The 22,456-nt window shown below is 38.8% G+C and overlaps 1 protein-coding gene across 1 annotated transcript; it reads left to right on the top strand.

Moving 5' to 3' along the window:
- The first annotated feature begins 4,895 nt into the window (after positions 1-4,895).
- Positions 4,896-21,555, top strand: LOC129275938 (uncharacterized). Its single transcript, XM_064109621.1, has 7 exons — positions 4,896-5,138; positions 6,812-7,837; positions 8,420-8,558; positions 10,037-10,204; positions 14,231-14,379; positions 18,763-18,866; positions 20,541-21,555. The coding sequence occupies exons 1-7, from the start codon at positions 5,021-5,023 to the stop codon at positions 20,763-20,765; spliced, it is 1,929 nt and encodes a 642-aa protein (XP_063965691.1). The 5' UTR covers positions 4,896-5,020; the 3' UTR covers positions 20,766-21,555.
- The last annotated feature ends 901 nt before the right edge of the window (positions 21,556-22,456 follow it).

The following is a 22,456-nucleotide window of genomic DNA, read 5'->3' on the forward strand; positions in this document are numbered from 1 at the left end:
TGTTCTAAATCATCGTACGAATACCTATGTTCAAATCTGTGACTATGCTATCATCCTTCTTAGAATAAAAGCGAATTTAATATCTAGTCGTAATGACGTCATGGCAGTCGTACGATTGGCTACGATTTGAAATTGATTTGGCTTTTACTCCAAAATAAAAGCTTGCAATCTTTCAAATTGGTTATATTAGTATTCTTTCAATTAATTTCAAACTCAAATAAAATGATATGTTCCATTCACATTTTCAGAAAATGAGTAGAATACGATTTGTTCCAAAATCGGATCGCGAACAGTCGTAAGGTGTGCGGTGGCCTTTAAGCCCCTTTCACAATTGACGTACGACCTGTTTACGACCGCCTGCAACAAATTTTTCTTGTTGTTGCACGATCGATCTCTTGGTGTCTTGCGAGCACTCGCAGTGGTTGTAGACGAACGCACGAATTTGAGGTGGTCGGAGGTGGTCGTGACTGGTCGCATCTGAATCTGAACATGTTCAAAATCCAAACGCGATCAAATACGATTGGTTTACTCGCATCATGTCGTACCATCGGTCGGGCGATCATCGTGTGAGTGTTGTTCAACGTTGTACGACTTGGTGCGAGAGGTGACACAACTACGTATAGTCGCATTTAGTCGACTGGAGGTCGTACAACACTTGCACATGCGCTAGATACCTACAGAGACCAGTCTTGCGACTGGTTGCGATAATATAAGACTGTTGCAAGACCGATCGAAATTACGGCTTACAACATTCCACTACCGTTGCATTCGCATGTATGCGACCGTACAGCCCCTTTCACAATTGACATCCGACCAGTTTACGACCGCCTGCAACAGTTTTTTTCTGCTGTTGCACGATCGATCTCTTGGTGACTTGCGAGCACTCGCAGTCGTTGTAGACGGTCGCACGAACTCGAGGTGGTCGTGACTGGTCACATCTGAACTTTGAACATGTTCAAAATCCGAACGCGATCAAATACGACCGATTCACTCGCATCAGCTCGTATCCGGGGTCGTACCATCGGTCGGGCGATCATCGTGGGAGTGTTGTTCAACGTTGCACGACTTGGTGCGAGAGGTGGCACAACTAAGTAGTCGCATTTACTCGACTGGAGGTCGTACAACACTTGCACATGTGCTAGCGACCTACATGTACAGAGACCTGTCTTGCGACTGGGTGCGATAATATGATGTGCCATAAGACTGTTGCAAGACCGATCGCAACGGCTTACAACATTGCACTACCGTTGTGTGCGACCGTTCCCCTCGCAATCCCTCGTGCAACACTCGCATGTGATCGCACGAGCACAATAGGATCATAATCGACTTACTCGTGCAACGGGTTTTACTGGTTGTTTTTGTTGTACGACAGCTGTTGCAACTGTGAAAGCCTATGTGCGATATTATGAGATGACTGGCGATTGATGCCTGTTGCAGCCTGTCGCACGACCAAAAGGTCGCAAGTGGTCGTACGTCAATTGTGAAAGGGGCTTAAGGCTTCTAGAATTTTCTCTCGTCCCTATAGAATATTGCGTAGTTCTTGCGATGTTCAAACGACGTTCGTATGAGAGGGCTTCGTACGACGTTTTAAAAAAATCTTCGACATGACCAGCGACCAAGCTACGAACATATTCTGTTCATGGTTACAAAATATGCTTAAAATGTCAAGTTTTCAGGTTCGAATATCACAAATTTTCATCTCGTGCTTTGCACTTGTATTATTCGATTGGTGAGATATTTCTCCTATTCGTCACTAAAGCCCCTTTCACAATTGACGTACGACCTGTTTACGACTGCCTGCAACATTTTTTTCCTGTTGTTGCACGATCGATCTCTTGGTGTCTTGCGAGCACTCGCAGTCGTTGTAGACGATCGCACGAACTCGAGGTGGTCGTGACGGGTCGCATCTGAACTTTGAAGATGTTCAAAATCCAAACGCGATCAAATACGATCGATTCACTGGCATCAGATCGTACCATCGTTCTGGAGATCATCATGTGAGTGTTGTTCAACGTTGTACGACTTGATGCGAGAGGTGGCACACCTAAGTAGTCGCATTTAGTCGACTGGAGGTCGTACAACACTTGCACATGTGCTAGCGACCTACATGTACAGAGACCAGTCTTGCGACTGGGTGCGATAATACATAGGCCATAAGACTGTTGCAATACCGATCGCAACGGCTTACACCATTGCACTACCGTTGCATTCGCATGTATGTGACCGTTCCACTCACAATCCCTCGTGCAACACTCACATGTGATCGCACGAGCACAATAAGAGCATATGCGACTTACTCATGCAACGGGGTTTACTGGTTGTTTTTGTTGTACGACAGCTGTTGCATTTGTGAAAGCCTCTGTCCGACCTTATGAGATGACTAGCGATTGATCCCTGTTGCAGCCTGTCGCACGACCAAAAGGTCGCAAATGGTCGTACGTCAATTGTGAAAGGGGCTTTACATTTCTCTGAGATCGAATTGGTCTATATACCCCCACATCAATCACACGAACACTCGCACTGGTTTCATTCAAACGTACGAGCAATCGCATTGTCTCACATCGACGCTCACGACTATGCAATCAGTCGTGCAACTATTGAGACTGATATGAAACCACTCGCAATCCCTCGTGCAACACTCGCATGTGATCGCACGAGCACAATGCGACTTACCCGTACAAGGGGTTTACTGGTTGCCTTTGTTGTACGACAGCTGTGTGATCTTATGAGATGACTAGCGACTGATGCCTGTTGCAGCCTGTCGCGCGACCAAAAGGTCGCAATGGTCGTACGTCAATTGTGAAAGGGGCTTAAGTGCAGTCTTTCACACGTTCCTTTTCTGGTCAGTGTAATAAAAAATTCAGCTTACGTTAATTCTTTAGATAGATACACATCTTTTTCATGATTACAAAAACTGCCCGGAATGTTTACTTTTAATGGCTTATGACATGGAATGTTCAAAAGTTTAAGCTCGTGATTCTCGCGCATAAAATCTTACAAGGATGCCCTTTTATCAGTAATCAGCGCCATAACTGACCAAATAGCGGGTTTTACAACTTCAGATTTGAAAGTTTTTCCAAACCGCTCGCTCGCGGAAATATGAAACCGAAGTATTTACAGTATCTTATCAATAAAAATCACTTTAAAAAACTTTGCTCAACCTAATTACTACAAAACACACAGCTTCTTCACACAAATGATAATGTCATGGTGAAAATATCCTTGTGCAACAAAATGTCAAATTTTACATAGTGGCCTTTCTTGGCTTTGCACCCCCCCCCCCCCCAACGAAAGCACGTACCGCGACCCCTGGCTCATTGATAAGAAATGTTTGCCCCCAGCGAGAATCATTCAAAAATCTGAGTGACAATTGAAACTGAATAAACATAGTATATACGTTGAGTATAGGCTTATCAGCGAAACATGAGTTACTTTGTGCACACGTCTGGGTTTTTTTTAAGATTAATTAATGATCTTGATTGGAATCAAAGAGCATGTGTTATTCTCAGTTTATAACATCATGATAAAATGACAGGAGTTTCGTTCATGCAACTGATGCCAACCACCACCCCCCCCCCCCCCTTCAACAAAGGACACAGAAAGAGTTTTCCTAATGATTGCAACCTTAGCTAAAAACAAAAATGCTATTCAACGTACCCCTCCCCCCAACCCCCTCCTCCTTTAAAAGAAATACTTGTTCAAATAGGCAGTGTGTACATGAACGATTAATGGTTGTCTATGTATTTTAAATGTTAGGATAAAAGCAACCTTTGTACTAATTTTAGAGATGATCATTCACAGAGGGGCCGGACTGCTACCAACACCCCCCCCCCCCCCAACTTATTTTCTAAGGAGTGGGAAAAGAGTGGGAGAAAGGACAGGTGAGAAAAGGAAGATAAGATAAGGGTTTGCTTCTTTGACTTTTCAATACCACCATGCAATACTCATATTTTTTAATATTAAGAACACACTCTTCTGGGTCATCGCCCCCCCCCCCCCCCCCCATCACCACAACCACCATGCACCAGGCTTTCAAAATATCCTGACATCGCCTCAGTTTTAAGAGCAGCACATCGGATCACGATGTAGGGATAACAATTCAGGTGTGATTTGTAAGACTGTACGTAAATAAGTGTCATTTTATCGACTCATATATACACCAACTGGCTATCCTTTTAATATATTTATATTTCCACGAATGTCTGTAAATCAAACTTAAGATTTTGATTATGATCATGATTAAAATATATTTGTGTATTTTCCCATTAAAGCAACTTTGTAATCGTTACTCATATCATTTAAGGACGAAGATTTTTAACACCTATTTCAAGATTACAGAATATTTCTGAATCACAATCAGATGTCTGGATAAAAGGTTATTAGATTTTTTTTCATTTTGATGCAAGGTTACAGCAATAGCCCACAAAATGCAGACAGATCAAAACATTATTTTTTCAATGGAGTCGTCGAAGTAAAATGATGTCTCTCATTTTTACATCTCGATTAGTTTTCGTGTTGGCATTAGAAATGATAATCAATAAGTTGTTGAGACTGATAAAAAAATTACTTTCTCCAAATTTTGGGGGTCTTCCCTTATCCTTTGCCTGCCAGTGTGAGTGCTGAATCAAAGAGCTGAAGATATACCCACTGGTTTTGTGTGGGTGTGTGTGTACGTATGGTGATTTTTACACATCATGTTAATCAATTGATATTATTTCCTCATTGATACTAAAAGACGAGAAGCAAAACCATTATCTTGAATATATTATGTTAATATCTTCCCGAACACTTAATCGTGTCGTATAGTGATATTTGTTTTCATGATTACTTGGACTATCTTTTAAAGTGTTTGTTGAGATCGATCCTCGAGGCATGATGAACTCTGAACTCATAACGTTTGTTCAGGTCTGACAATCTGTAAACCTTACACGGTTCGTATTACTAGTTGCCCGACCTCCCGGGTGCACTTGTAGTTAACACATGAAACATTCGTTACATGGTGGAATTTTGAAAGAGGAAAATGACATTTACCAGTCTTTACCTGCAAATTTTAGTGGCATCACTATGTCTCCATGGAACTGCTTGGTATCTTTTGACTTCAGCTTTGTCTAGTGGTGTATGGAAATGTCTTCTTTTCGGTAAGGGCTGAACAACCATTTTGAAAATGATAATCGCTGTGAAATTGTATACAAGCTTGTGTATGTAATGTGCTGATTATGATATGCAATTGCTTCATTTTCTTCCGTTGAAAACACATTAAAATGAATTTGAAATTTAATAATTGAGAAACGGTAATATGGTATATAATTGGCCTGTATACTCTGAGCATCAACTTAACGAGTAAAAAAAATACTCCGGAAACATGAAATGTCACAAACTGTACAACACTGTCCAAAGTCTTGAATCACTCGTGTTGTATGGTCTATATACAACCCTCGCAAAAATCCAAGCTAACTCTATTTCACTTCATTAGTGTTATTTTGATTGTCGCAAATGTAATGATACATTTGTTTGTACACTTCACTTTATACAACTAGGCCGTGTTTTTACCTCCAAGGTGCATTGTACTTTTAATCTGGGGTGCCTTTAAAGGTAGTTCTGCACCTTTTCACACTGGATCATGGGCGTACAGGTAGGGGGGCTTGGGGGCTCTTGCCCCCCCCCCCAAAAAAAAAAGGAAAAAGGAAAGGGTTAAGGGTGAAATATGATATTGTTTTCCGAATATTTGTCAAAGTATTCATAAACTTGGATTTTTGTCATAAAAACGTCGATTTTTTTTTTTTTTATTAATTTTACGCGATACGCCATATCGAGCCCCCTCATTTTTTTGGCTCATTACGCCGCTGTATACACCTTGACAGGTTAAACTCTGAAATCTTCAGACCACCATTGTGCAACAATGCACCTGTATAAGAGCTCCCAGTGTGAAAGATGATGCATTCCTATGAAACCTACTGACTACAAGTCTAACGTGTCTATACCTAATAATCTGTACTTCATTGTAATCACCTTTAAGAATCAAATGTTAAATCAAAGGTTGAAAGAGTGACAACCTTTGCCAATGTTATATTCAACCTTGGGGAGAGCTGAATCCAACAAATTAAGTGTTTGGTCTAACCAATTAATGTAGTAAATACAACATTTAGGAGAAGTTTTCACTTCCAAGGAAACCTTTGAATAATTGACTTAATATTTCCTAGTAACGTCAGTCCCAAGTCCCGTCTTATGCCACTGTCACATTTTAATGAAACCGGTTTGGCCGTTCTGGTATCGGTTTTGCCGGTGTAACTGTAGCGTTGAAAAGGGTTTGATTATACCATTAAATCCATAAAACTATGGAAAGTCTTCGGCACTATGTGCATATATGCCAGGTGCTGTGAATATGACCAAGGAGATATCACTCTATATCTCCTTGATATGACAAATACATCATGTATATAGTGTAGCATATCGTCTTTGCTTTGGTCCATGCATATCGCTTCTTCTAGATTTCCAAGGTTGAGTGAGGTTTGAATAATCAAGCTCCTTGTAAAGCATGATCATGGGGACTTTTTTCATGTAGCATCTTGTCAGATATTTTTCAATGAATAATTTGCTCTGAGCCAATCAGATGCAAGGATTTCAGGAGCTTATGATAAATGAAAATCACTGGTGAGGTTTATGTTTTCATGAAAAAGCTCCCCTAGTTTGTACAATAGCAAAAACATAATTCATCATCATCCTTATCGTCACCATGGTGATCGTAATGTAATATTGGCTAATTTCAATACGTTCTTCATAAACTTATCTTTCTGGTTTTATTTCTGTCAAGGTACCGGTGGCCTCTTATCCATGAGCGTCTCATTGCTCTACTTTTGGGCTCTAAGTCATCGGCCATCCCCTCACTTATCATTCCTGGTCTTCAATTGTTCTCTCTTTATTGTGACATTACTCAAGCTGACCGGGCCCTCAGTGGTCACGCGCACCTTGGAGTCATGGAAGAAACCGCGTAAGTTTCAAGAAGAACTGCTACAGAAGATCATCGGTGAGAACGGCGACACAGAATACGGGAAGCAGTTCAACCTTCGTGCCATCCGTTCCCTTGAAGACTTCCGCAAGGTCCATCCGTTGACAACCTATGAACACTATCGGCCTTACGTTGAAAGGATGATGAATGGACAAAATAACGTCATTACCAAGAAAGCACCAACATCGTACGCGCGGACAACAGGAACAACTGGAAAATCAAAGCATATCCCTTATGTCAGTAGAATAGCTGCCTTTCAGACTATTGGAGCTGTTTCCGAGAGAGCTGTTCAGGAGAATGTTCCAGCATTGGGACCTTTCCAGAGACGACTCTTTCTCTACGTTCACCCCCATGTGAGCAAGGCCAACAGCGGAGCTACGAAAGAAACAATAGCCTCCCTCATGGATATACCAGATGTGTTCTACGGGATGTTCACCACACCAGGACCTGGTCTCCAACTGCAAACCATCTACGAGGCGAACTACATTCACCTGCTTTTTGCTTTGCGGGAAAAGGATCTTGGAACGATTCAGATGACCTTCCTAACCTTCTTGGAGAACGCAATTGAGCAATTAAAGAACAGTTGGAGAGAGCTCCTTCTAGACCTGGAGAATGGAACTATCAACCTGGATCTTAAACTACCCAATGACAACCGCAAGCGTCTACTGATTGCTTTGGGTAGAGGAGACCCTGGGAGGGCAAAAGAACTGAAAAGGGAATTTGAGAAAGGATTCTCTGGTATCCTGACGAGGATCTGGCCTCGTCTCCAGGTAGTCATTGGAATTGATCGGACGAACATGTGGTCCAAAATTGAAACTAAGTATGCTCAAGGTGAGGAGGCCAAATCCCAACCAAATATTGAATCATGCTATGAAAACATCATGGAATTATAGACATGAGGGAAATTTTCTAAATCGCCACACATAGAAAATTGCAAAACCGCAAGAATGTTATATCTATTCTAATGGGTTGACCTGCGCCTAATATTTGTAATGAATAGATATGCATTTATTCGTAGTATAATCTTAAAGCAAACTAATAATCAACGGCAATATCTAAGGTCAGCTGTTGCAATTATTATTTTTAGATATATATTTATTTTTCAAGGATTTGGTTCTGTGATTTTCTATCATTTTGCTTTTCCTCTGTTTGTTTGTTAAGCAATTGTTGTTGTTTTTTAATGTCCTTGCCAATCATTTAATTTATTCATTATGCATCGACAGGTATTTGCCTTAAAGTTTTACGTGAAGCGCTAGTGAATTATTTGTTTTTCGATGGTTTGGTCTTGAGTTTCTAAGCATTTTAAGTTTGATTCAGCTTTATGCGTTCAGCAAGCATGTAATCTTCAGGTTCTTCTCGATATCATGCAGTCTTAATCATTTTCCTCTCTTCGATATGGCTTTTTTTTTCTAGGAGTGACGTTCCTTAGTGGAGGCTACGTCTGTTCCGAGGGATTCTTTGGTGCGTGTTTAGGACCATCAAGAATAAAGGAGATTGCTTATCTTCCCCTCCCCACCGACACGGTCGCAGAATTTATCAAGGAAGAGGACATGTGAGTAACAAAAATATCCTTAATTTCAAACAACTTTGGTTTTCCAAATTTCGATTACATACAAATTGTGAGTTTCGAATTTTATCTAGGAAAAGTATATTTTATCAATTAAGCTTTTCTAGTGATCATGAAAAGGCAAAGAGAGGATGAAAAAGAAAGAAGGATTGCAAAGGGTGGAACATAGAAAATTACTGAAAAGGAGAGTTCTAGTTGGCTAGGTCCCAAGTTATACCAGGGACGTGAGAGTCCTCTCACGCGTCCCTGGTTATACATTACCCTATTTATTTATTTTTGTTTTGTTTTCACTTATTTCATTAAAAGGGAAAATAAATCACTATAAGAAGCTTCCCCTACACTGTAAAAAAAGGATCATTTGAAATTACTCAATAAAGTTGAGGCAAAATAATTGCCTTAATTTTTTGAAGTATTTATAAGTTTGGCAGTTTTAAGTAAAATTTACTTTTTTTCTTTGCATCAATTTTACTCATATCAAGTAAATTACATTACAAGAACTTCATTCAATTAAATAAATCAATCACTGAAATTTTTTTTTTTAAATGAGGGAGTGGAATTTAGTTATTCGAAAGTCCGCTCCCCCATCGTTCCACTTTCAGTGGCAACATTTTTATCTTAGGCATCTTTTATCCAAATATTAGGCTTTATGCATTGTCACCCGTACTTGATAGGTTTTGACATTTATATTTATACGCGACCGGTTCATCCTAACAAATAAATCAGCGAGGATGATATTAACATTTTCCCAAAACCTAAAAAGAAATATGAAAATTCTCTGATGAGTCACTATTTAATGTTGCTCTTTCTTTGATTCAACACAAGAATAAAATATTTTGCACACCCTTATCTAAAACAATTTCCCAAATAATTATGACAGTTATTTAAAAAATGTAATATGCACTCGCTCTTTGATATTCAGGTTTATTTGTAATATGGCGTTAATTGAAAAATATAAGTACTGTACATTCAACATGATATTAAAAATAATAATTATATGTGCTTAATTGTAGTTAGATTTACTTGAAGCAAGCTAGAAATAATATAATTTTCGTAAATGTATATTGAACTCTAATAAATCAAATAAATTAAAAGACAAGTTAAATCTACTGAAAGAAAAATCGACAAATAATAACAAATAGTAAACTACTCATTCAGATAGGTTTTTTACAGTGTATATAATATAATACATACTCTGGTAAACACATGTGCATATTATCGAGGTTTTTTATCGCCCTTCGTGTATAATTGACGTAAATGAACCCAATATAGACTACCAAGAGTGACTTGCAATTTGTTTATTTCTTCCCTGGTCCTAGCATGTACATAATTGTTCATATCAGTATCCTCTTGTAAAGAACCTCTGATCCCAATTAAATCACGACTACAAAAGTTTACTTTATAGGTCTGTAATTTCCACTTTTATCAAGATGAGGGTGATAACGGACACTTTGTTTATTCTACAGCGGTCAAAGTCAGCCAAAGACTTATCTGCTTGATGAAGTCGTAGAAGGGGAATGCTATGAGATCGTACTCACGCAAGCGCAGTCGTGTCTTTACCGTTACCGACTTGGTGACGTCATCAAAATTACCGGGTTCTATGAGAATTGCCCCTACTTCAAGTTCATGTACAGGTAGGTAGGGTGTTAAGATTATTATTTGTTTTATATATTTTGATGAAATAAGTTTGATTCAACAAGTTACGGTTATTGTTGTTGGGTATCACTGTTTCAATGGACAGAATCTATCTTTTATTTAGTAGGGATTATTGTCAAACATCAATTAACATAATGAAGTATATACAATAAGCGAATTCGATGTCATCTCTTAACAAAATAGATACACTGACAACTCATAAAATTCTTAACGCTAACACTTACTATCTTCTTCCTTTTTAGAGGCGATATGATGATATTAATATGTCAAATTGTATTGTTGTATAAACGTGTTACTGATTACCCTTTTTATTTATGTGTATTAAATAAGTGCCATCTCTTATCAAGTAAATCATATTATATTAAAACTCTGTATAAGATGACCTTCCCAAAAAAACGTATTTGTATATGATAATGATAATAATTGTAGCAAATGTAAACTCAACTTATGATTTATACATGTTGACACAAAGTTAATTTGATCGATCGACTTTTAACCAATACACAATGAATGGACAATTAAGATAGTGTTAGAATAAAGCTAAAAGGCCTTCGGGGTCCATGTTTATTTTCAGTTAATTCTTTAATCATTATATTCAATAACGAAAAAATGCCTTATTTTTTCAAAATATAAAAAGAAAAGGCAAGAGAAAAGAAAACGAGAACAAGAAGACATGAATAGTCTGGAAAAGGGATGGCTCCGGGTTATATTGTGACCCTCCCCCCCCCCCCCCCCCCCGCCACAATTCATTTTTTCAAAATATTCGATAGGAATTATATTTCTTCTATTTCCTCTATTAAATGTTAATACCTCTTTTTCAAATTCATATTGTTTGTCCACAAAAGGCATGCGCTTATGTATTCTAGGGGTGCTTTTGGGGCCCGGGCCTCCCGGGTAGGCGAAAAGGGGGCGCCAAAAAGATGAAAAGAGTGGAAAAGAAGAAAAAGAGAAAAAAGGAAAAGGAAAGAGGGAGATAAGAAAAAAATAAGAAGAGGGAACGGGGCGCCAAATTAATGATCGAACTAGGGGCGCCGAATTGATGTTCGACATAGGGGGGAACATCGAATTGAAGTTGGACATAGGGGCGCCGAATTGATGTTTTACCTAGGGGCGCCGACTTGGTGTTCAACATAGGGGGCGCCGAATTGATGTTTACTTAGGGGCGCCGAATTTATGTTCGACATAGGGGTGCCGAATTGATCTTCAACCTAGGGGGCGCCGAATTAAAGTCCTACCTAGGTGCGCCGAATAGGAGTTTGATATAGGGGGCGCCGAATTTATGTTCAACCTATGGGGCGCCAAATTGACGTTCCACCAAAGGGGCGACGACTTGATGTTCTACCTAGGGGCGCTGAATTTATGTTTGACATAGGGGGCGCCGAATCGATGTTTTACTTAGGGGCGCCGAATTCATGTCCGATATAGAGGGGAGCTGAATTAATGTTCTACCTACGGGAGCCGAATTGATGTTCTACCTAGGGGCGCCGACTTGATGTTCGACATAGGGGGGCGTCGAATTGATGTTCGACATAGGGAACGCCGAATTGATGTTCGACCTAGGGGCGCCGACTTGATGTTCAACATAGGGGGCGCCGAATCGATGTTTTACTTAGGGGCGCCGAATTTATGTTCTACCTAGGGGCGCCGACTTGATGTTCGACATAGGGGGCGCCGAATTGTGATGTTCGACCTAGGGGCACCGACTTGATGTTCAACATAGGGGAGCGCCGAATTGACATTCGACCAAAGGGGCGACGACTTGATGTTCTACCTAGGGGCGCCGAATTTATGTTTGACATATGGTGCGCTGAATCGATGTATTACTTAGGGGCGCCGAATTTAAGTCCGACATAGAGGGGTGCTGAATTGATGTTCTACCTAGGGGCGCCGAATTGACGTTAGACATATGGGGGTGTCGAATTGAAGTTGGACATAGGGGCGCCAACTTGATCTTTAACCTAGGGGGCGCGGAATTGACGTTCTACATAGGGGCGCCAACATGATTTCAACATAAGGGGGCGCCGAATTGAGGTTCGACATGGGGGGCGCCGAATTTATGGTCGACCTTGGGGCGCCGACTTGATGTTCGACGTGGGGGGGCGCCGAATTGAAGTTCGACATATGGGAGCCGAATTGATCTTCAACCTATGGGGCGCCGAATTCGTATTTTAATTAGGGGCGCCGAATTTACATTCGACCTAGGGGCGACGACTTGATGTTCTGCCTATGGGCGCCGATTTGGATTTTGATAAGGGGGGCACCGAATCGCTTACTCAAATGTCCAAATTTTAGGTAAGAATATCACATTTTATCAGCTCGCGCTTTGCGCTCGCAAGATTGTTTAGATAGATACCCATCCTGTTTATGGTTACAAAATGTGCTTAGAATGTCCAGTTTTTGGTCGGAATATCAAAAATTTAAATCTCGCGTTTGTATAAAATTATTTGTTAGATACCCATTCTGTTTATGATCACCAAGAGTAAGAAATCACAATTTGGGTCGGAAATACAAAACATTTTAGCTCGCGCTTTGCGCTAGCATAAATTTTCATGTTGAGATAGATACCCATCCAGTTCCTGATTACCAAAAGTGCTTACAGACTTTCCAAATTTAAGGTCAGAATATCAAAAAAGTTTCAGCTCGCGTTTCGCACTCGCATCAATTGTTTAGATATACGTATACCCATTATGTTATAAAATCCGATCGGGAAACATAATTAAATAGATGAAAATTTCCCCCCCCCCCCTCTATTAGCGAAAGTTGGATCAGCCCCTAGTAAGGAAATGTCAGTTCCCGCTCATATTATTTGAGTAGGGTCTACTCTGATGAGTAGGGGTTTGGGGGTCAGAATATAAAACATTCTCAGCTCGTTCTTCACGCTCGCATCAATCATCTTATAAAGATGCCCATCCTGTTCATGGTTACAAAAAGTGCTTAGAATGTCCAGTTTTGGGTCGGAAATACAAAAAGTTTAACTCGCGCTTTGCGCTAGCATAAAATTTCATGTTGAGATAGATACCCATCCAGTTCCTGATTACCAAAAGTGCTTACAGACTTTCCAAATTTAAGGTCAGAATATCAAAAAAGTTTCAGCTCGTGTTTCGCACTCGCATCAATTGTTTAGATATACGTATACCCATTATGTTATGAAATCCGATCGAGAAACATAATTAAATAGATGAAAATTCCTCCCCCCCCCCCCCCCCTCTATTAGCGAAAGTTGGATCCGCCCCTAGTAAGGAAATGTCAGTTCCCGCTCACATTATTTGAGTAGGGCCTACTCTGATGAGAAGATGAAACCCCAAAATGCTTAAAATTCTATGCTTTCAGGGGGCCGTTTCATAAAGCTGATCGAAAGTTAAGACCGACTTTAAGATCGACTGGTGATCCTTTCTTTTTAGAGCATAAGAAAGGTTCCCCTGTCGTTCTTAAAGTCGCCCTTAAATTACGAACAGCTTTATGAAAACCCACCTGGTCGCACTTATTCTTTTTTAGAAGTGGTATGACAACATATTCAAGGATATTTTTTTTTCATGAACACATTAAAAAAAGTGGTCTTCGATTACCCTTTTCACGTGTTTATTAAATTAGATTAATTAACATGCATTTAAGGCACCTATATTTGCCTGGTGGGAGGGGGGCGCCATTTTCCAAGAGTTCACATGGGCACTAACGGGCCCCCGGAGTCCAAAATCCTGGATACGTGCCTGAATATGCTTAAAGTGAAACATTTTAAAAGTAGCAGTACAGTGCGGAAGCAACCACAATATTTTTCAATAAACGTGTACAAAACGTTAAAATGACCATGTAATTGTGATTTCCTTTTTGGTCAGATCACCCCTCCCCCCCCCCCCCCCACTTTTAAAATCGTTCCGTGGTCCCTGTAATACTACGACCCAATGCTGTAACTTAGGCCTATTCAGATATTAAAATTCTTTACATCTAGCACGATAGATTTATGTACTAGTATTATAGTCAATTGATTATTACTTCTTTTCTTCAAGAACGGGTCAAATGTTAAATCTGATCTACGAGAAGCTGGATCAAAATGTCGTAATGGAGGCTATAAAATCTGCTGTGAAACGGTGGCAAGGCGCGTCCTTTGTTGATTTCGTTGTAGCTGAAAGTACGCTGGTTCCCGAAGATTATACAGGTAAGGCATATCATTTTTTAAAAGAGGTTACATATCTTAAATCCAGATCCAGAATGTACCAAAGGCCCGCTTGCTTAACAAAAAACGAAAAGAACAAAAATAGATCTCCCCACTCACGATCATCATCCTATATGTCTTTTAAAAAATAGGTCGCCTTTTGCCCCCCCCCCCCCCGGCAACAACTTATTGCATTCTTCTAGTTCTACAACTATTTCATTATATATATAAATCATCTTTATTTCATAATCAAATAGAGAAGTTACAATAAACCCAGGTCCTCTGCCAGTGATGATGGGACAAACTCCCCTTCACTGGCAATAGGCAGGGTGATAATACATGATATTGATTGAAAAGGTACAATTCATAAGGTACAATACATAAGAGTTAACACATAATTTACATTACATAAGAAAGCTGAATATATACTTGACTAAATGGAATAACGTAGAGTATGCAGAAAGTGATAAGCATGTTAAATGAAAAAGAAAGGTGACAGTCTCAATGAAAGAGAGATTAAGAGGGGGCCAGACAGTAGGAAAGTACAAAATTGAAACCATCACTTTGTGATGAAGATATATATACATTCATAATACAGGTACGCATCGCCACAACTAAAACAGTGTTACGTACTTATTCAAATTCATGGAATCTTGTTATGATAAATATTTCCATTATGTGAACTATTGCAATCATGATATTTTAAAATATGACAGACTAATAAATGTAAAAAGAAAAAGTTCAAGTTGTTTATCCTGATTGACATTTGGAAGTTATACATATTTACAGATAATCCATTGATTTAATTAAATATATTGTTTTAATGATTCACATTCTATGTATGTTATTATTAGACGGTAAGTATACATGTGATTGTTTCATCAACGTCTCTTGATATAGATTATAATTTAGAGATCACAATACCTATATTTTGAGAAAAAAAAAAGTGGAGTTACTTATTTTTTATAAGGGTCAAAATCATCAAGCAGATAAAGTAGACTAGCTTTGGTTGTTTTCCGGGACACTGAGCAATGGGGGCTCGGTCCAAGTTGGTTGGTCTTTTGCAAGGAACAAAGAATAGCTAGTCATGATGCTCAGCTTGCTTATTCTATTCAACATCATTTTGTTTTTCTTCCCTAGTTTCATCGTTTTGAGTAATGATTTGATTCTAACTTTATTTTGCTTAGACACATAACCTCTTGAACCTACTTCTATACAGAAAAGTTTGCATGAATATCCCTGGTCAACAATGTCATTAGTTAGAGGTGCATATTTATTGCATTTGTTCACATGACGTGAATCAATGTTTTGTTCGAATGGAACTGTGAGCTCAACAACAATGACTTCTTTATTTTGGACAGATGAAAGAACAAGATCGGGTCTTAGTGGAGTCGGTAGAATATTCATAGGAATTGTGGGTTGATTGGCTTTGTCAGGAAGATCTACTCGGAGAGTGTAATCTCCCGATAATGATGACTGAAGACACTCGTATATCGCATTCAAAATGCTGTTGTGTCTCCATGTATATCTACCTTGTTCTAACATGATTTTGCATCCATTTAGAACATGCAGGAGGGTCTGTTTATTTCCGCACAGTTTACAATTTGCCGATAGTTTTTTACCCCATCTTTGAAGGTTCCTAAAAGTAGGGAGACAGTCAATAGAAGACCTGACTGCAAAACTAAGAACTTTGGATGGTAGGTCGTATATAATACTTTTCCAGGTAAGATCTTCCTGCTCAAGCCTCATGAGCTCCAAGAATTTACCTTGGAGCAGCAATCCCTCAACCTTATCGGTCCATATATCTTGACATTTATTTTTAACAGTACATGTGATATTCGATTTCACTTTTGACCATTTTCTATCAGACGTGGTATTCATTGCAATATTTACCATATCTCTAGCATCAGTATTACCATACGTCTTCCTAGAGTAAGATTCTTCTCTTACTATACATGCCGTCATAGCGGCCTTGACTCTTTCATCAGCACGAATAAGGCAATGTGCTACTGTCTGTGCATGACATTCGCTATAGACTTGGGAGATGGTAGGAATATCCATACCCTGTTGGCAGTGAATAATTGCAAGTGTTGCCCCTTGTGGCATATTCAGCCACTTCTTTAAGAATCTTGAGCTGCACTTGTCAAGACTGGATCTTTGCGTCTTAGTGAGGTCATGCACAGAAAGCAGGAATTTAATTGCATAAAGAAAATATTTCGTGTATATTTTCAGTTTGTACTCTGGACGGATACATGCAGAATCTATGTTGTTTAAGGTTGTTTCTATTTTATCTCTTATCATATTCATGCAGCCATGAGACGAACCTGTGACCCATGTACCAAGAAATTTCTCAGGAGAATCTTTAACCTTAGTAAGGGGGGTGCCATCAATTCGAAAGACTACCTCTTTCATTGAACCACTACTTATTGACAACGATTTACATTTAGGTAGTTTTAAAGAGAAATTCATTGATCTAGCAATTCTTGAGATTTCGTTCATTAGCTTCTGGTGTTTTGTTTTGTGATTTGTAACAAGAATAAAATCGTCAGCATATGGTAGTGTTATAATTTTATGCCCGTTCAATTCATATCCATGAGAATCTTCAAACGTTTTAAGGAAACTTATTATAGGGTCAAATACCATGATAAATAGTACTGGAGAAAATGGGTCTCCCTGAAAAGTTCCCTTTTTAAAAGGAAACCTAGATGATTTCCATCCCGGTCCTTGAACATAACCATTAAGTCCATCATACAGAGTTTTAACATATCTTATAATAGAAGGTGGGATCCCATTTCGTTCAAGGGTATGAGCTATCAAATCGTGATTCACAGATCCAAACGCATCCGCGAGATCGAAAAATGTTACATGAACTGTTCTCTTCCTATGACGGGCATCAGCGATGATCTCCGTAAGGCATCTCGAGTGTTCTATACATCCGCTAACGTCGGGAAGAAATGCCTTTTGGGTTGTGGTATCGATTAGGTTATTAGCTTGGAGATAACTTATAGTTCTGCTGGCTAAGATCTGGTGATATAACTTTCCTACGCAGGAGGTAAGAGCTATCATACGAAAATTTGATGGGTCTTTAGTGTCGCCACCTTTGTGTAAGAGAGTTATTCTGCTGTTTTTCCAGCATTCGGGTGGGTCCCCTTCAGTGAGTATTTTGGTGAACATTGTGGCCATAAATCTGTGCGTAGTCGGAAGATTTCTCAGTATTCCATACATAATACCGTCATCTCCAGGGGCTGATTTGGATTTCTTTGCCCGGAGGATGTTTTTAATATCTTTAGGTTTAATAGCATTCATGTCAAAACTCGTATCATATCTATCGGGTAACCAGGGGAACCAGTTCAATTGTGAAAAGTCTAATGGGGATTGCTCAGAGTATCTAGATAGAAAGAACTTATCAGCTTCCTCCTTTGAGAACTGAGGTTTCTGTTGGGAGGAAAGTAGCCTTCCTTCTGAACATTTTTTCGCGAAGTCAAAAAAGTTACTCCTGAACATTTTTTCCTGATGTGATGTGAGCTTACGCTCGTCATTTCTTCGCTTTATTTTGTTTAAGAAGCTCACTGTTTTGACAGCTTCTTGAAACGCTTTCCTATCTTCTTCCGTACCATGTCTACCAAATGCTTTTTTCCGCAATTCATTCTTCTTTTTCTTAGCCTCTGAGAGTGTTTTTGGTACATGACTTTGGAACCGGCTTTCCCTTTCTTCACGTGTGAATTCACTTTTGCTAGACAGGAAGGTTGTTAGCAGATGTGAAAATTGCTCTCCAGCTACTTTGGGAGAAACACTTTCAGAACCTAATTCAAAATGTAAGGGCTCGAGTATATCTGAAAGTTCATAGTTGTAATTTGTCCATACGTGGCTTGGAAGGGATGGGACATCAAAACGTAAAGCATAGTTTTCACGTGAACATACAAGTACGGCAAGGATATGCACGAGAACGTAGAACAAGTTCAACGACATGTTACGTAACAGGTAAGTAGCACAATACGAACAGAACAATGGCTTCACGGTAACAAAAGAGGAGTATACTTCGAAACCCCGTAGTACATATATGTTACAGCAAGAACAAAACACGGGTAACTAGCCGGGTGGTGTAACGGGTAATTCAGTATCAATAATAATAACCAGTTCTTAGAGGCGCATAAAATACCATATAAATAGTTTCTATGCGCGTATTAGGTAGACCTTTTATTTTAATTATCATCATCTGATTACGTAATGTGATTTTAAAGAAAAACAATGATTATCTTGGTATTTCATTAATTATTAACAAGGAAAATACGAAATAATCATAAACTTACTATTACACTTAAATCCTTCATTCCACATTTTCAACATGTTTTTTTTTTCTTAATCTTGTCACTTATCATTTTTCAGAACTACCTGGACATGAGACTACTCCGTACTATCTAATTTTCATCCAGATCGAAGGAGATAAATTAAGATCGTCGCCCAATATCTCTGCTGATGAAAAGATTATGGTATTTTAGCTATTTCTCAGCTTTTTGCGTTTTCAACTGAAATTCAGACGTATGTCAAGAAATTGAATGCGAATCCCGTGTAAAAATAAGACCTTAGCAGAACATAAATACGATAAAAGAGAGAATTTCTTTAATGGGTGTTTGTTCCTTTACATTTTTTAGGTTAATATTCAACTCCAGACATGTTAAGGCCCTCCCTCTGGGCTACTTGATTCTTTGAATGATCTTGTGAACTCATTTACACAAGTAACACAACACCTAATTCGACAGGTTTTGGTCTCCTATAGAAAAAAAGCACATAACGGCATAACTGTTAAACAAACACGAAAGTACTTTTAGTTTTGTCTCGCCTGCATAGCAGAAGCGAGATATTGGCGCCACTTTTCGATGGCGGCGGTGGCGTTGTCAACATTGAAATCACATCCGAGGTTAAGTGTTTGAAATTTTGCAGTTGAATAGTTTGAAGGTGTATAAGGGCCTTACTTCATGCAACCTAGACTTAAGTGTGATCAAGTGTCACTCATCATTTAGCATGTATTTCCGATGTTTTTAAGTCACAAAGTTAGGACTGCTGGCCTGTTGCAATATTGAATTGCATAATGAAGGCGTTAATTTCAGGGACGTTCCACTTGTTTGTGTTTTAATACCATCAAGTGGCATTTAAAAAACGAGTGGTCTTATTGTGACTCTGTGTTTGCGATGGATATGAAACCCAAACATGTTGTTAAATCTCACATCAAACTTTTTGCTCTATACAGTGCGTCCCAGAAAAAACGAAACCGAGATTAAGCGATGATTTATCATATCTTAATCACAAATACAATAGACAAATGACCTACCATTGTAAAGCTTAGAATCTCCTCTTTCATCTGAAATTACACACATTCACACATGAAAACAATTTGAAGAGGGGATACCAAAAAGTCATTTGGCGGGCTGTATCTGGGTTTCAAAAAGAAAACCACATTGTTAAAATGTTCAATATCTGCTCTTTGATTTGATACCTCAATTACAGAAAATGGTCGAGAAATAACAAAGTTCTGGTTATTTGAAATAAGGCTTGAATTTCAATAATTTCATAAAATGAAGAGGTTCTACAGGCAAGCGTTCTCACTTGACACTCCGTTTTGTTGACGATCAGCCATGCATTAAGTCTTTGTTAACCATGCGATAGCTTCTGTGGGAAACCGGTGAAACACGTTTATTTAATGAAATTATGGAAATACAAGCATTGTTTCGAGGGAACATAACTTTTTTACTTCTTGACCATTTTTTGTGATTAAGGTATCAAATAAAAGAGCAGATATTGAACTTTTTTTAGGCATGTGATTTTCTTTTTGAAATTCAGATACCCCCGCCAAATGAGTTTTTGGTATCCTTTGTTCAAATCGTTTTTGCTCACTCATGCGTGAATGAGGAATAATCTAAGTAATATCAGATGAAAGAGGAGATTCTAAGCTTTACATTGGTAGGTCATTTGTCTATTGTATTTGTGATTAAGTTATGATAAATCATCGCTTAATCTCAGTTTCGTTTTTTCTGGGACGCACTGTATAGGTCTTTGAAATAACAAAATATCAGTATCCTATAGGGTTATTCTAGATAAATACAGGATCTTTTCTTTCTCGTGGTTGCATGATAACATAATTCTAATCATCTTCTCTTTGTCCACAGATCGATGAAGAGCTTCGACTCCGCAACGGTGACTTTGACCGCCTTCGCCGGGAAGGACTGATCTCACATCCCCGCGTCTATTCTCTCTTTCCAAGTGCATTCAACGCCCTTCAGGAGCATATCGTAGCCAACAGCAACGCGTCTATCCTGCAGTACAAAATACCACAGAAACTCAGACTATTCCCTATGGTCCAAGTGATGCTGGAACATTCCTATAAAGAATGACTTCATCAAACAGTGCAAGGATCCGTTTTATAAAGATTTTTGCTATTATGGTAAACTGCCATGGAAACCATCGTTGTGATTGGTTGTTGAGTCCTATTACCATTGATAGTTGCCATAATCAAAAGTTTGTCATAGGTTTATTAAATGGGCTTCAGGTCCACTAGACATGCTATAAAAGCACAAAGAAATGCATTCACATTTCTATATGCCTTTAAAATCCTTCAGAAACTCGTAATTTTCCAGAACTTAAGGTTCATTTTATGCTGGAAAATAGATATAGGGTCTTAAAAGGGAACACATCGAAATAAAACAGATCTGAAAATCAAAGCAGTAAAAAAAGAGCCAACACAAATTCAGACTCTTACAATTATATAGAGATAAGGTTTAAGTTGTGTAGCACACTTCGAACGACATAATCGAGATAAAACAGCTCATCAGTATTATTAAAAGGAGCAAATAGCGACGCGTCAAAAAAATGAACATCGAAAGAAGAATAAAGAGCAGTATATTTTTTGGTATTTCTGTATAAACATAGCTCATAGACTCACTCTTGGTTAAAACTATGCTAGATTTTTTAAGAACGTCGCGACGTCATCAAAACAAAAGAGATAACTGATGCATTATCATCCTAAGAACAAATATCAACGCGTATATCTGCATGATTTTTATGATTTTTTGCAGACACTCTGACACTTCACATTGATTAATTTTTTTGCTGAAACTAAAGAACATCGTGATGATAACGGATAATTCCATGTACATCCGACCACTTATACTTGGAACCTTCATGAATTTTTCTGTCTCTGATTTCTGGTTCTTTTGACACTCTGTTATGCTCTCAAATGACCTTGACTTTGACAGTTTATGAAGTGAAGTAAAACTTGAAAAAAATGGGGGTCGGATGAACAAAAAGGTTGATTATTTTACGGAATTGCCCAAATATAAAATTCGACCTGCGGCGTCACCAAAATAGTAATTAGGGAATTTTTGCTTCCACGACAATTCAAGAACATAGAAAATAGCAGTTTCGTCCTTGACTCTGGACGAACGACATATTTCCAATTGTTCGTTAGCTCCGAAACTTCCGACGAAACTGCTGTTCCAGTTCCCCAATTTTCGAGCAAGACATTTTAGCTGTTCATTGTGAATTGACGGGCATTTTTGTCTCGCCTGCATAGCAGAGCGAGACTATAGGCGCCGCTTTTCCGACGGCGGCGGCGACGGCGCACAGTGAGCCGGGGCGAAACAAAAGTGCGCCAAAAGTCATTTTGGGCAATTTTAGATTTTTAATTTTTGTCATGCCCAGCTGAAAGACAACACTTTGAAGAATATTTCAGCAAAATATTTCATTCAGAAATTTGCATAAAGGTTGTTAATTTCCTACCTCAAATCGTAAAATGTGACATTTTGCGAAATGTCGCGGGGATGACAATCTAGTTGAAAAACAGGCCATTTCACAGGAGGTTTTTCATGTAGGAATCTGGAATGGCTCCCACATAATCCTGATATATTCTTTTTTCGTATGAAAGTGTTCAAAGTAGATAATAGACATCTTTCAGGGGGTTTATAGGATGATTATTCCTCGAAATAGGCTGAAAATCTATGTTTTTTGCATTTACATTAAACAAGTTTGGATTTCCGTGGATTTCCGTCTAAATTCTATAAGCAGCATTTTTCCCGATGTCTACGCT

The sequence above is a fragment of the Lytechinus pictus genome, chromosome 14 (assembly GCF_037042905.1).
Source record: "Lytechinus pictus isolate F3 Inbred chromosome 14, Lp3.0, whole genome shotgun sequence".
NCBI lineage: Eukaryota > Metazoa > Echinodermata > Echinoidea > Temnopleuroida > Toxopneustidae > Lytechinus > Lytechinus pictus.